Raw genomic sequence first — 15,105 nt, forward strand, 5'->3', positions numbered from 1 at the left:
GAAAATGGTTTACCATCAAGGATTTGATCCAAGGAAAATAAGTAGTAAAATGCAGTATTCTTCATTGTTGTTGAAAGCATATGCACATACATATCCATAAATGCATATACAGTATATAATACATCTTCATAACCTGCCATATTTTTGCTCCTGAGCATTTTTTATGCAAAATGGCAAGTTCACCTGAAGCACACAAAAAATATTGTCACTTATCCCTATCGGTATCTGGCCATGCAGGTATATCTGGTTTTATGTGCCATGGTTTTGAGTTGAGATATCTGCCTTTAGATTTCTGTCACTACCACGATACATTTGAAAACAAGTTAAACAACGTCCTTGTTTCTCTGGATAATTCACAGACTTCACTTTAACAGATTTAATTAGAACTATTCTTTGGTTAAAAATAGCCTCGTACATACTGTACATATACAAGACTTGCACTCTGATGATGTACATCAACAAATACATAAAGAGCTTTCCATACATCACACCAGAATGCAGTAAGACCTTCATCTGCCATCACACTCTACACTATATTATAATGTACATTTTTTCATTTCAATAGCAGTTTTGTATTGTAGTGGGCAGCACAGAGCTTTTGTGGAGGATGTGTGCTCCTGCATCCTTTATGAAGTGTTAATGCAATTGTACTTTCTGACAGGCAACACAAATGCAGTAACCTTTGTGCCGCTGTGCCATTGTGGATGCTGCGTTCACAGTTGGATGTTTTTTTGTATCCACAATGGCAGTAGTCTATTGTATATTCTAGTTAGAGAATTGACTCTTGACAAACGAAATAGCTTTCCAATAGAATAGAATTGTGCTGTTAGACCCTGCACTATTTTCCAAAACCTTTTGAATATCTTAAATGGCGTCAGCATATCGTAATAGCTCTTTTTATCTTTGTTTCCCATTTACCTTTCTCCCTTTCTCCTCTTGCCAAACATAACTTATGATCTTTAAAGTTCACTCTTCAGTCAATAACACACCAAAGCTCAAACTCTATGGTAATATTACATTAAATGAGGGGTGGTGCACTCTTTATCTCAGCGTGAACTTTGATTTTAATGGACTGCGATGTGGGGGGGGTGGAAACACATTAGGTAGGGAATGACATTTGGCACATAAGTATTTTAAGGATTCAGTTGGATGGTATGAAAGCAATATTTCTAAGAGTAGATTTGGATTTTTGCTGTACACATAATACAGTATTCACAGCTGCTAGCTTAGATTGTTACAATACAATACAGTTCTCAAAATCTGGAACTGGGATATCGTGATTAAATGCGGGCGATCCCAATTGACTTTACGGTCTTTCAGAGGAATCCACCAGTACCAACCGTGTCATGCTAGCTTGGAAAAACTAACCAGGTCATTTTCAAAGGGGTCCCTTGACCTCTGACAGATATGTGTCTGAAAATGGCTTCTATGGGTACCCACAAGTCTCCCCTTTACGGACATGCCCACTTTATGATAATGACACGGAAGTTTTGGGCAATACCATGCAGTTTTGTGCATGCAGTATAAATGGAATTACATAAATTCCAAGACTGGCTCCAATGAGCCCTATTGTATTCGTGTGTGATGATGTTAGTTGCCATAGTAGCCATTTCATTGTGACCTCTAGGTTAATCACAGCCTCATGAAACTTTACAACAACAAACTACAGACTTAGAGCATTCAGAGAATGGATGGCTTTCTTAGTTAGATTGACAATAAGACGGTTTCTGAGCAGTTTCAATAATAGAAGTGCTCGCCATCTAATCGCCGAAAAATGCAATTCTTGCAGAAATCTCCAAATGTCAAAAGTTTTTGAAACCAAAACACAGCATGGCTTTTTCTATGGTGTTTGTCAAGGTCCTGGTAACTTAATGTGGTATTTTGGAGGGATTATTGATGTTTTTTTATCAATTCTCGAGTGGTAAAAAATGGTTAAATTTAGCACCAAATCTGTGTAACAAATGGTATCAATTCAAAAAGTGCTTCAACAATGTATGAGACATAATAAAGCATGGAATGGCCATCATATACTTCAATCATAATGTTCTAAGCCCTTATACACTTTCACAATTTTTTTTAAATAATTTATTCATTCATTCATGTTTATTTCTGATTTATGACCAGAACAACTTGACACACAGTGCTGCATCTCCAATTAATCTTCAGGTTCCCAGCTTTCAGATGATGTACACCACTTTTGACATCTACTGTTGACCTGCTATCTCCCCCTAAAGACCCCTGTCCCCCCGAAAAAAAGACAAAAACGGGTCTATTGTGGGTCTCAGAGGGCTAAGTATTGAGCCACATTTTGAATGTTAGATAAGCTAATGAATGTTGAAAACCCATTAAAAGATTCAGGTTAAAAGGCTGTTTCCTATGTAAATCATGCTGTGTGACTGAGCTGACTTTGCCTTGGCTGTCAAAATCACTTAACATTTTGGTTTTAATAGAGAACATGAGCTCTGGACTCACAGCAATGTTTTTCCCTTTTTGTCTGCTTATGTTCGAGGAGGAGCTGAAATGCATTCCCTGTGTGTAATTTATTTCACATCAGAGGACTCTCTGTTTGTCACTCTCCCAATTTGCTTCCAGGCAGGAACAAACGAGTTAACACCAGGGTGACATAACAGCTAACTAACAAACTCTCAAGCACACATCCACCTCAGTGGTCATCGAATTAGGCTGAATCATACTTGCCGAACGAAATGTGCCGCGTAATACCACCATCGGTAGTCAGGCGGACACATTCGTGAGTACATATTTATGGGCATCCGCACGCTGTTTATGATACTTTTGTTAGTCTGCACATTACAGTTAAATGACTTGTGTCTGCTTTTGTTGTTGTTCAAGACCTTTATTCAGCACTGCATCTGCACATCCGCAAGAAAAACATTGACTTTATTACACAGTGAGGTCACTCTCCTTCTATCTCCCCGCGTGTCCATTGCCGCTTGTTCACTCGGTGATGCAATGCAGGAACAGAGAGGGAAGGCGAGGTAGAAAGACAGTCGACACGGTAACAGAGGCCCCTGTGGCGCACGACAAGGTTTATACGCCTCTGCCTTGTCTCGTAAGCATCACTCCGCCATTGGCCCTGGGGCAGAGTGCTCGCTGACACCTGTGTGCCGCCTGCGCTTCTCAGTGGCGTGTCATTCACCCTCTCTCATGTTGACACCGGGGCTCTGTGCTGCTGCTGCCTGTAGACATGTCAGCATCTTCCCCTTCTCTTTATCTCTCTCGCTCTCGCTCTCTCTCTCTCTCTGGATGGGATTTTTGCTCATCTGAATATGAAAGGAATGAAAAGTGTCTTTGGCCCTGCTCAGTAGTACATGGTATTGCATTATGCATAATTGACTTTTTGAATTCGCCCACTACCTGACTCTTGAATACACAACTTATTTACCTTCTCTGCTATCTCCAAGTCTCAGTATATCAGCCAGCTCGTAACCCCCCCCCCCCACCATTTAATTATCAGATATTATTTGCGATGAGTGCTTGTGCTCAAGCAGCTGTTTAGATCGTCCTTCCTCAAAGGCATTTCATGTGCATACAGTTCATATTTCTGTCTGTTTTTCCTTCACTCTGCTCTTCTATCTGTCTACCTATCCACCTATCAGTCTAACCTTTCTGTCATCTTTTCAGTGTACAGGTGGATACACCTTAATACTAATCTGCACACTTCATATACCTTCACACCCTCTTGGCATTTCTCAGCAGCTTACAACCCTCAGGCAGAGCCACTTTGTAGGGAAGTGATAACATGTCAGCTCTGCTTCTTCTTGGCAATCACACCATGCAGCCCGCTGCTAGCTCCTCACAGGACTTCATACCCCACTCACTCAAAGTACAGTACGAAAAAAAAAACTATGAATAGGTCAGCACAGGTTATCCAGCCCCAGTGCTCCAGACCTGAGATTTACCAAAGCTGCAACCATCAAAGCTGAATGCTCAAGGAAAACAGTGTTTTTTAAATATTTGTGAAAATGCTCAGAATCTCTGCAGAAAGTCATTGGGCCTCATGCAAGAACTATTTGTACAATAGATTTGATCTTAAGGGGCACATATGAGAGAATTTGTCACAAATGTTCTCTTTTCAAATTTTCTTTTAGGAACGAACACAGTCCACCTTTCTCCATAAAAAAAACATTTATTTGACGTATAACTAGGGCTGTCAATCCATTCAAATATTTAATCGTGATTAATCGCATGATTGTCATAGTTAATCGCGATTAATCGCAAATTAATCGCACATTTTTTATTTGTTCAAATGCATCTTAAAGAGAGATTTTGTCAAGTATTTAATACTCTTATAAACATGGGAGTGGGCAAATATGCTTGCTTTATGCAAATGTATGTATATATGTGTTATTGAAAATCAATTAACAACACAGAGCAATGACAAATATTGTCCAGAAACCCTCACAGGTACTGCATTTAGCATAAAACATATGCTCAAATCATAACATGGCAAACTCAAGACCAACATTCAACAACAGCTGTCAGTGTGTCAGTGTGCTGACTTGACTATGAGAAAAAGCCATGCTGTGATTTGGTATCAAAACCCTAACCCAGTATGCAGAAATATTCAAATACACCATTTTTATAATAGGCGATAACATATTTATACTGCATGCAAAAAAACTGCATGGTATTGCCCCAAACTGCATGTGATTATCATGAAGTGGGCATGTCTGTAAAGGGGAGACTCGTGGGTACCCATAGAACCCATTTCATTCATATATCTTGAGGTCAGAGGTACTAATGGATTCCTCCGTTTTTTTAGCTTTAAAACTGAGCCTGCTACAACCTCCGAAAGATCAATTGTGTTACAGAAATCAACTTAAATAAAAGTAAATAACTGAAATAAAACGTAATGTGGAATTAACGCTCCATTCGCGTGATGTGCGGCATGGCTTGCCAATTTACCACAACGTTTATTTTATGGTTTGTTTTTCTTTGATTGTGGATTTAATGGTTTTACCGGCATCTTTTGGCATGGCAACAACAGTTCAGTAACTGCTAGGGAAATAATCTCACTCCGACAGCCACCTCAGGTTTTGCAAGCCTGTCTAGGGAAACAACATCCTCTATTGCACCTGACAGTCTAACATTACCTATTGTATAATATTCTGTCATCTATCTCGGTGATTGTCACATCCCCTTGACTTCCTTCCGACATGGACTGCTTTGCTTTAGAAAGCCACATGAGCATCTTACTTCATGTCAATCTCTTCACTACATGTATTTTGTCTGCTGAAGGTGTGAAGTTCTTATTTTTACTCTTGGGTATGGCTCTTGTGAATGGCTGGCTTGTTCCACTCCATTCACCCTATATAGCAATTTGGAAACATTGAGTATGCTAATGATCAAATCTCATGAATGCAAACCTCCTCATGAACAGGTGGTGTTAATCAGATTGGAAATAGCAATTTAAGTTTGTGCAGTTAAGTGAGTTTGGCAAATTGGGCTGGGAATGACTCGTGCGACCAAATCTCACAGACAAAAGGTAAGAGAGATGTAGGATAGCAATACGAAAATGTTTTTGCATTTGTTAGGTGAGTTTGGGGTTTCAATGACTTATGTCACAATTTGCATATGGTCTGCCAGGTCTGGTGGGGATTTTGAAAGTGATTATCAACACAGCAAGACTCAGAAAGAAGTATTGTGGGTGCATTTTTGCCTTTGATTGGAGGGTCTTTCAACCTATAAAACTGGGGTGATTGATAGTTGCTTCCACCTCAGCTTCACTCAGGCTCCACACTGAGGCCCAAATTTGTTTTTCTGGCTGCAATAACTGCCAAGAATGGTTTGAGCAGAAAACCCTGCTTCAGGCTTCAGACATGCTACACATGAGGCTGATGCTACCTGGCCTTCCCATCAAAACTAGGGTTCTTCAAATACCTTTTTTGTTATATTTGTTGAAATTCTCATTACATACCGACAGCAAGCGACTTTCTCGCTAGATTTAACAACTTTCGGAGCTAGCGCTGCTAGCTACTTTAATGTGAAAAGAGTTGGTAACACTGGACTAGATTTTTCGGGTGTATTCTTGCCAGTTTCTCAGCAATACCGACCCTACCTTTAAAGGGACTGTTTGTAACTTTCAGAAAGGCTTGTTAACAGCGACACCTGTGGCCGTTAAGTCGACGAAAGTCAGCGTCGGGCTCACGCTTGTGCTCGCTCTAAATAGACATGAACGAGCATCGCTCAAAACAGTGAGGCGACACACGTCAGCTAAAACCACAATATCACTCTATATTTCACCTGCTTGGCAGTATTGTTAGCTGACCAGACGAAGGTCTCTCCATGAATCAATGCTGATCCTAGAAGCAGGAAGAGAAACGTTATCGTCTCCCGACTGCGCCCGCAGGGAGACACCCGGTAGGAGACGATAACGTTTCTCGCTGCGGAGCCCCGTCACTTCACAAGACACGGAACACCTCTGTTGGTCTGGAGGAGCTGCAGCAGTTATTTCTGCACAAACGTCCACTGTACATTCACTAGATATTCTGTAGAGCTACTAACTCTCCTGCAGTGTGTAGTGAGCGCACGTTCACGTGTAAAGGTGGAGCGAGACAGCGAGAACGCACGCGGTGGGTGAGTGAAAGCAAGCAGGCAGAGGACGCAGAGACTCCGGCCACACGCGAGCGCGCATATGCGCGCGAGCGCGCATGGGATCCCGACCCGGTAGATTTATACGTATAAAAAGTTACAAACAGTCCCTTTAAATGGTGGACACATTTAAAGTATATACAGATACAGCGAGCAATATCAACCAAAGGGCTGACAATGATGATTTATTGCATAACCATTTCATACGTTGACCAAATGAAGATAAGAAATCCAATAAAATGATTTCTCGTTCTTCACATCAGCCACCACGTCAAGCAGTGGCCTTTACAGCAGTAACTTGAATAGTCATACACCAGTTGTACTCAAAAACCTGTATCATACACACATTTATCTCAACCACAGCCACTTAGCAGCAAGAGAGTTGTTAGTGTGTGTGTGTGTGTTGAATATGGTAGGGCTGGACAACCCGAATATTTGACTTTTCACTTGATTATTCACTCGTTGTGTAGGTAGTCGATTTACAAAAACACTCCCACCTCTGGGCTGTTAATCTCCAGAACAGACATCAGATTGCTGAAAAGTGAATTACAAGTGAAAGCACATACGTTTAGTGTCAACCATCGTGTCAACCTTGGTCCCAATGAATGGCACATTTATTGTTTTTTAGAGTCACATGTTGAGCTGTGCTGCATCTCACTGTGCTCACATTGCTCAAGGGCTCTCTGCTGTGTTTTTGTCTGCCTTTACCTGAGCCAAACGGGTAATCTATTTATGTGAAGGCCACATTAATGAATTGGTTCCCATCACTGTAGAGCACAGGGTGGCTTGATGCTCCTGGATGCTACAGAGACCACAATTATTCCGTGACAGGCCAACACCTAGAGGGAAATTGATCAGAAGTCATTTAGTAATATCCAAACAACACATTATTCACACATCAATAACTGCACTGTATTTTTCGTGAAAGGCTTTGTGAGCACATTGAGTTAGTTTCACTGCAGCACACTCTGAACAATACTATCTCTCAGGATGGTGTGTTATATCACCCTTTGTCCAGGAGAATGGCTCGAATTTTTACCAGAATTATTCTTAACTCGAGATGCCCTTGGGGATTGTTCGTCTCCAGAGATAGCAACTGTTGCACTCAGGATGGATAGACAAATCTTTATTGTCCTTCAAGAACGTACTGTTTGCACCTTTGTTTGCCTCGGAAACTTTGAGAGAGATTAACATATATTCCATAGCCGGGTCTGAAATTAACCATTTCACTGCCTGCCACCGTGGCAGGCAAGTATTTTTTTTGTCTGCCGCTCAGAAATTGTATCTGCCACTTATGAAATCTATGCGCTAGATGAAGGAATACAATTTTAGACCTGATGTCGTTCAATGTTTGATATATTTTACACAAAAAACATTATATGCGTGGTAAATTCCAGTTTTTGAATTACGCTGTTGCTTGCTTCCAGCAGAGCCTTATCTCTTTGGGGTGGGAGGGTACTGTACATAGTACTGTACTTTGTTACTGTCATCTATAGTGGTTATTTGCATTAAACATAATTCAAATGATTAGGAAATAAACAATTATTTAAGTATTTTTAAATAAATATTTGTTCTGATTAAAAAAAATTTGGCATCAGTCATTTCAATCATGTTGTTATGATCTTGTTCACCAAAAGCGTGGACTCAATTGCAGGCACAAACACAAGTCTTTTGAAGGTGTAACAAATATATAATTTATTACAATAATATAAAAGGAACTGTGAACAGGGCTGGAGTTCCTGGAGGTAAGGATCCAGGTCGAGGAGGAGCAGCGTGTAGGGGTGAGCAGGCAGGAGGAGGAGCAGCGTGTAGGAGTGAGCAGGCAGGTTGGTATCAGGAAGCAGCCACAGCTGAACAGACCTGAACAGAGGACAAAACAGGGTGAATCCAAAAATCCAAAACACGAGCATGAGCAAGTCAAAAACCAAGATACAAGGGAGCCTGAATACGTCATGTACCACTGTGAGTGACGGAACGATCTGGCGATGACTGGCAGGAAAACCGGGGTAGATATACTGCAGGTGTGTGTGATGATTGGTAAATTGCTGTCAGCTGCTCCAGCAGTGCCTGCCCAGGAGAAGGAGGAGGAGGAAGAAGGCCACGCCTCCCAACACACTGACAGACTAGACAAAACAGGGAAAAACACACAGGAAACAAAAGGGCAGGGAAACAGAGGAAACACAAGGAAAACTAGGCTGCCAAAGATATATCATGACACATGTATTATAAGCTGCTAAGACATAGTGTTAGGAAGTTAAACAGGTCATGATTCCTTCTCTATTGTCTATGATATATTGCTGTGAAAATATCTCCTTCAAACAACTGTATTTATTCAAGTGTCTCACCAAAAAACTACACATCATGAACACATCATGAAAGTTTGAATTTACCTTCGCCCAATAGTCATTTTTACAGAACAGAGCTTGAACATACCATAATGGAACTTAATGGAACCTACATTAACGTTAGTAGCTTCAATATTTAGCCATGCAGGACTGTGCTGCCCACCAGTCATCACAGTTAATTTAACATTTGGTTAATTTAACATTAGGTTAATTAGTTTAACGTTAACAATCGACTAGGGTGACTACAATATTTACAGCACCGTGGATCAAGTGTCATCGTTACCAAGCTCTTTCGAGCGGTTGAGCCAACAAATCTTAGAGACTGTGAAAGCCTTTAACGAAGAAGGACTGAAAGACGGAGGGACAGATAGACGGACGGAAGGACGGACACCACGTTGTCGCGGGGGTATAAAGATTACTCAAAATGATCGATTATTAAAATAGTTGTTGATTAATTTCCTGTTGATGGATTGATCGTTGCAGCTCTACTTACCAGGTTTTTCAGGAAGTTTATCGACTGTGAATCTTCAGACGCAGATGTCTGCTATATAGGAAGTAAAGTTTCCTGTCGCCGACCAACAGTCCAAACCTCAACATTATTACTAATAAATTAACAAATTAACATTTATTCAGAGAGGCAGACATATTGACATTTTATTTGACTGTTTATTTTATTTTTATTATTTTAATATATATTTTGTTGGAGAAACCTGAACACCAGGAGAAACCCCTTACTGAAATATGATAGATTGAAGTTTTCTTAATGATGATGGGTGATGGGGGTGAGGGGGCGGTTGAGACAGGAAGGTGAGGTAGATGAGGAGGGAGGTGAAGGGGGGAGGAAGAGGGAGCTACTCTTCTCCAACGTGAGCTCAATTGTCACAGTCACTCTTCTTCTTTTCTCCTTCTTCTCCACCTCCTTTTCTCCCACTACCTCTTCCTGCTGTGCTTCCTGTTTCACCACAGCTTCATGCTCCATCTCTTGCTGTATCACCACAGCTTCATGCTCCATCTCTTGCTGTAACACCACAGCTTCATGCTCCATCTCTTGCTGTATCACCACAGCTTCATGCTCCATCTCTTGCTGTAACACCACAGCTTCATGCTCCATCTCTTGCTGTATCACCACAGCTTCATGCTCCATCTCTTGCTGTAACACCACAGCTTCCTGCTCCATCTCTTGCTGTATCACCACAGCTTCATGCTCCGTCTCTTCCTGTAACACCACAGCTAGATGAGGAAGGAGGTGAAGGGGGTTGGAAGAGGGAGCTAGTCTTCTCCAACGTGAGCTCAATTGTCACAGTCGTCTTCTTTTTCTTCTTCTTCTTCTCCACCTCCTTTTCTCCCAGTACCTCTTCCTGCTGTGCTTCCTGTATCACCACAGCTTCCTGCTCCGTCTCTTCCTGTTTCACCGCAGCTAGATGAGGAAGGAGGTGAAGGGTTTGGAGGAGGGAGCTACTCTTCTCCAACGTGAGATCAATTGTCACAGTCGTCTTCTTTTTCTCCTTCTTCTCCACCTCCTTTTCTCCCAGTACCTCTTCCTGCTGTGCTTCCTGTATCACCACAGCTTCCTGCTCCGTCTCTTCCTGTATCACCACAGCTTCCTGCTCCGTCTCTTCCTGTATCACCACAGCTTCATGCTCCGTGATTTCCTTTTTCGTCTTTTTCAACATTTTGCTTTTCATCTTTTGCAATGTTGTCTCTCGATCCTCAGTCCTCCAACAAGAAAAGACTCCTCTCATCTTCTTCTTCATTTTCAGGCAGATGTCTTCCAGAAGCTTCTTCTCAACCTCCATGTGTTGGACTGTGGTATTCAGTCTCTGTTTGCTTTCCATCAGGTCTTTGTTGACGTCCTGCAACTGACTGACCTTAGTCTTCCAGATCCGTTCCTTGTCCTTCAGGTCCTTGTTGACATTCTCCATCTGTTCAACTTTGTTCTTCAAGGTCTGGTCTTTCTCTGTAAGGACCTTTGTGTACTTGTCCTCCAGAGCCTTGTATTTGGCCTGCCAGGCTTCTTCGCTCTGTCGGAGTACATCTGCCGTCCTCAACAGGTTGGTTCTGGTCTCTGTGAGCTTTAGGTTGAGACTCTCCTTCTCCAGGTTGAGACCAAGGACTACAGCGTCCTTATCGTGCTGCTCCTGGTGGAGACCAAGGATTACAGCGTCCTTATCGCGCCGCTCCTGCTGGAGACCATGGATTACAGCGTCCTTATCGGACTGCTCCTGCCGTAGACCATGGATTACAGCGTCCTTATCGGACTGCTCCTGCCGGAGACCATGGATTTCAGCGTCCTTATCGGACTGCTCCTGCTGGAGACCATGGATTTCAGCGTCCTTATCGGACTGCTCCTGCCGGAGACCAGGGACTACAGCGTCCTTATCGCGCCGCACCTGCTGGAGACCATGGATTACAGCGTCCTTATCGATAATTTGCCAAGTCAAACGGTTCACTCTCGTCTGGAGTTGAGTCTGTTGCGTCTCCCAGCCTTGTTGCTTCTCATCAAGGTCCACAGCAAACTTGTTCTCCAGTTCCTTCCGCTGGTCTTCCAACAGTTGTTGGACTTTTCTTTCATAGCTCATCTGCTCGAAAGAGCTTGGTAACGATGATACTTGATCCATTGAGCTTGAGTTAACCTAATGTTAAATTAACCCAAACGTCAGCAGCTTCCAAAAATGTTGGCTCAGCAAATGATTTCTTTAAAATGTTCCACCTCTATAGGTAAACTTTGAGATGAAACACAAACTGACACATTAAAGGCATCAAAGCCACTTCTCATGACATCACAATCTGATGTCATCACATTCTCATGTCATCCCATTGTGATGTCATCACATTCTCATGTCATCCCATTGTGATGTCATCACATTCTCATGACATCACACTGTGATGACATCACACTGTGATGACATCACATTCTCATGACATCCCATAGTGATGTCATCACATTCTCATGACTAGCTCTTCTCCTCCACTTTTTTTTTCTTTCCGCCATGGCTCATGGTTCTCAACGTGAACCAATTCTCTATTCCCATCCCCAGCGTTTTCCCTGCCTGCCAAAGTGGCGTGTCGTCTGACGATTTTATCCGCCACTGCCAACAATTTACTCGCATTTGGTAGGTGGTGGGTGTTAATTTCAGACCCTGTTCTATAGTGACTGCCAACTGTCTAAAAGGTTACTGAGTGTGTTGTTTTACTCCAGGGAAGATGGTGTCATTAATTGTCTCAACACCTGCATATCCTTCCACTTCTCTGTTTCGGTGTGAATGAAGGTCTTCCCAATCTTCATCTTCATCCTGGGAAATGGGTTCAGTTATCATTGTGAAACCTGCCACAACTGCAAACATATAACAGGGAGTTGCTCTATAAAATAACAATCAACCCTGAAGGGAAACTTTGGCTGTCCACGTTATCGTTCTTTGGACAATTTTATTATTCATGGAGTAAAATGTTTTGGAACTGAAGGGTCAGCAAAGACTAGAGCTGAAAGCATTGAATAACATGTTACAGTATAAACACGGACCGGAGGCATCTAACCTTATCTCTTGGGGGTGGGAGGGTATTGTACATAGTACTGTACTGCACTTTGTTACTGTCATCTATAGTGGTTATTTGCATTAAACATAATTCAAATGATTAGGAAATAAACAATTATTTAAGTATTTTTAAATAAATATTTGTTCTGATTAAAAAAAATTTGGCATCAGTCATTTCAATCATGTATTATAAGCTGCTAAGACATAGTGTTAGGAAGTTAAACAGGTCATGATTCCTTCTCTATTGTCTATGATATATTGCTGTGAAAATATCTCCTTCAAACAACTGTATTTATTCAAGTGTCTCACCAAAAAACTACACATCATGAACACATCATGAAAGTTTGAATTTACCTTCGCCCAATAGTCATTTTTACAGAACAGAGCTTGAACATACCATAATGGAACTTAATGGAACCTACATTAACGTTAGTAGCTTCAATATTTAGCCATGCAGGACTGTGCTGCCCACCAGTCATCACAGTTAATTTAACATTTGGTTAATTTAACATTAGGTTAATTAGTTTAACGTTAACAATCGACTAGGGTGACTACAATATTTACAGCACCGTGGATCAAGTGTCATCGTTACCAAGCTCTTTCGAGCGGTTGAGCCAACAAATCTTAGAGACTGTGAAAGCCTTTAACGAAGAAGGACTGAAAGACGGAGGGACAGATAGACGGACGGAAGGACGGACACCACGTTGTCGCGGGGGTATAAAGATTACTCAAAATGATCGATTATTAAAATAGTTGTTGATTAATTTCCTGTTGATGGATTGATCGTTGCAGCTCTACTTACCAGGTTTTTCAGGAAGTTTATCGACTGAATCTTCAGACGCAGATGTCTGCTATATAGGAAGTAAAGTTTCCCGTCGCCGACCAACAGTCCAAACCTCAACATTATTACTAATAAATTAACAAATTAACATTTATTCAGAGAGGCAGACATATTGACATTTTATTTGACTGTTTATTTTATTTTTATTATTTTAATATATATTTTGTTGGAGAAACCTGAACACCAGGAGAAACTCCTTACTGAAATATGATAGATTGAAGTTTTCTTAATGATGATGGGTGATGGGGGTGAGGGGGCGGTTGCGACAGGAAGGTGAGGTAGATGAGGAGGGAGGTGAAGGGGGGAGGAAGAGGGAGCTACTCTTCTCCAACGTGAGCTCAATTGTCACAGTCACTCTTCTTCTTTTCTCCTTCTTCTCCACCTCCTTTTCTCCCACTACCTCTTCCTGCTGTGCTTCCTGTTTCACCACAGCTTCATGCTCGATCTCTTGCTGTAACACCACAGCTTCCTGCTCCATCTCTTGCTGTAACACCACAGCTTCATGCTCCATCTCTTGCTGTAACACCACAGCTTCATGCTCCATCTCTTGCTGTATCACCACAGCTTCATGCTCCATCTCTTGCTGTAACACCACAGCTTCATGCTCCATCTCTTGCTGTATCACCACAGCTTCATGCTCCGTCTCTTCCTGTAACACCACAGCTAGATGAGGAAGGAGGTGAAGGGGGTTGGAAGAGGGAGCTACTCTTCTCCAACGTGAGCTCAATTGTCACAGTCGTCTTCTTTTTCTTCTTCTTCTTCTCCACCTCCTTTTCTCCCAGTACCTCTTCCTGCTGTGCTTCCTGTATCACCACAGCTTCCTGCTCCGTCTCTTCCTGTACCACCACAGCTTCCTGCTCCGTCTCTTCCTGTATCACCACAGCTTCCTGCTCCGTCTCTTCCTGTATCACCACAGCTTCATGCTCCGTGATTTCCTTTTTCGTCTTTTTCAACATTTTGCTTTTCATCTTTTGCAATGTTGTCTCTCGATCCTCAGTCCTCCAACAAGAAAAGACTCCTCTCATCTTCTTCTTCATTTTCAGGCAGATGTCTTCCAGAAGCTTCTTCTCAACCTCCATGTGTTGGATTGTGGTATTCAGTCTCTGTTTGCTTTCCATCAGGTCTTTGTTGACGTCCTGCAACTGACTGACCTTAGTCTTCCAGATCCGTTCCTTGTCCTTCAGGTCCTTGTTGACATTCTCCATCTGTTCAACTTTGTTCTTCAAGGTCTGGTCTTTCTCTGTAAGGACCTTTGTGTACTTGTCCTCCAGAGCCTTGTATTTGGCCTGCCAGGCTTCTTCGCTCTGTCGGAGTACATCTGCCGTCCTCAACAGGTTGGTTCTGGTCTCTGTGAGCTTTAGGTTGAGACTCTCCTTCTCCAGGTTGAGACCAAGGACTACAGCGTCCTTATCGTGCTGCTCCTGGTGGAGACCAAGGATTGCAGCGTCCTTATCGCGCCGCTCCTGCTGGAGACCATGGATTACAGCGTCCTTATCGGACTGCTCCTGCCGTAGACCATGGATTACAGCGTCCTTATCGGACTGCTCCTGCCGGAGACCATGGATTTCAGCGTCCTTATCGGACTGCTCCTGCCGGAGACCAGGGACTACAGCGTCCTTATCGCGCCGCACCTGCTGGAGACCATGGATTACAGCGTCCTTATCGATAATTTGCCAAGTCAAACGGTTCACTCTCGTCTGGAGTTGAGTCTGTTGCGTCTCCAAGCCTTGTTGCTTCTCATCAAGGTCCACAGCAAACTTGTTCTCCAGTTCCT

General features: G+C 42.4%; 2 protein-coding genes and 1 long non-coding RNA gene across 7 annotated transcripts in view; 1 reads left to right on the top strand and 2 right to left on the bottom strand.

Moving 5' to 3' along the window:
* LOC141773910 (protocadherin-15-like) overlaps positions 1 to 15,105 on the top strand; it is a 316,265-nt gene that overhangs the window by 253,071 nt on the left and 48,089 nt on the right. The gene's annotated exons all lie outside the window — the stretch shown is intronic.
* LOC141773898 (uncharacterized) lies at positions 8,282 to 10,015 on the bottom strand. The gene is made up of 2 exons (XR_012595205.1): positions 8,571 to 10,015; positions 8,282 to 8,472 (listed from the first exon to the last, which is right to left on the bottom strand). It is a non-coding gene; the product is annotated as an uncharacterized LOC141773898 (long non-coding RNA).
* On the bottom strand, positions 10,011 to 11,609 carry LOC141773897 (uncharacterized). Of its 2 annotated transcripts, XM_074646051.1 has the most exons (3): positions 10,417 to 11,609; positions 10,167 to 10,353; positions 10,011 to 10,067 (listed from the first exon to the last, which is right to left on the bottom strand). In XM_074646051.1, the coding sequence occupies exons 1-3, from the start codon at positions 11,573 to 11,575 to the stop codon at positions 10,058 to 10,060; spliced, it is 1,356 nt and encodes a 451-aa protein (XP_074502152.1). In that variant the 5' UTR covers positions 11,576 to 11,609; the 3' UTR covers positions 10,011 to 10,057. The 2 variants fall into 2 exon arrangements, with proteins under 2 accessions (XP_074502152.1, XP_074502151.1); XM_074646050.1 differs by lacking the exon at positions 10,011 to 10,067 and having other exon boundaries at positions 10,114 to 10,353; positions 10,417 to 11,608.

This window comes from Sebastes fasciatus, chromosome 9 (assembly GCF_043250625.1).
Source record: "Sebastes fasciatus isolate fSebFas1 chromosome 9, fSebFas1.pri, whole genome shotgun sequence".
NCBI lineage: Eukaryota > Metazoa > Chordata > Actinopteri > Perciformes > Sebastidae > Sebastes > Sebastes fasciatus.

Bases quoted from the DNA above. Each gene is read 5' to 3' on its own strand.
- LOC141773897 (XM_074646051.1), bottom strand. From the start codon at position 11,575: ATGGATCAAGTATCATCGTTACCAAGCTCTTTCGAGCAGATGAGCTAT. The intron at 10,354-10,416 runs GTAGCTCCCTCC...AACAGGAAGAGA, and splicing joins TGATCTCACGTTGGAGAAGA to CGGAGCAGGAAGCTGTGGTG.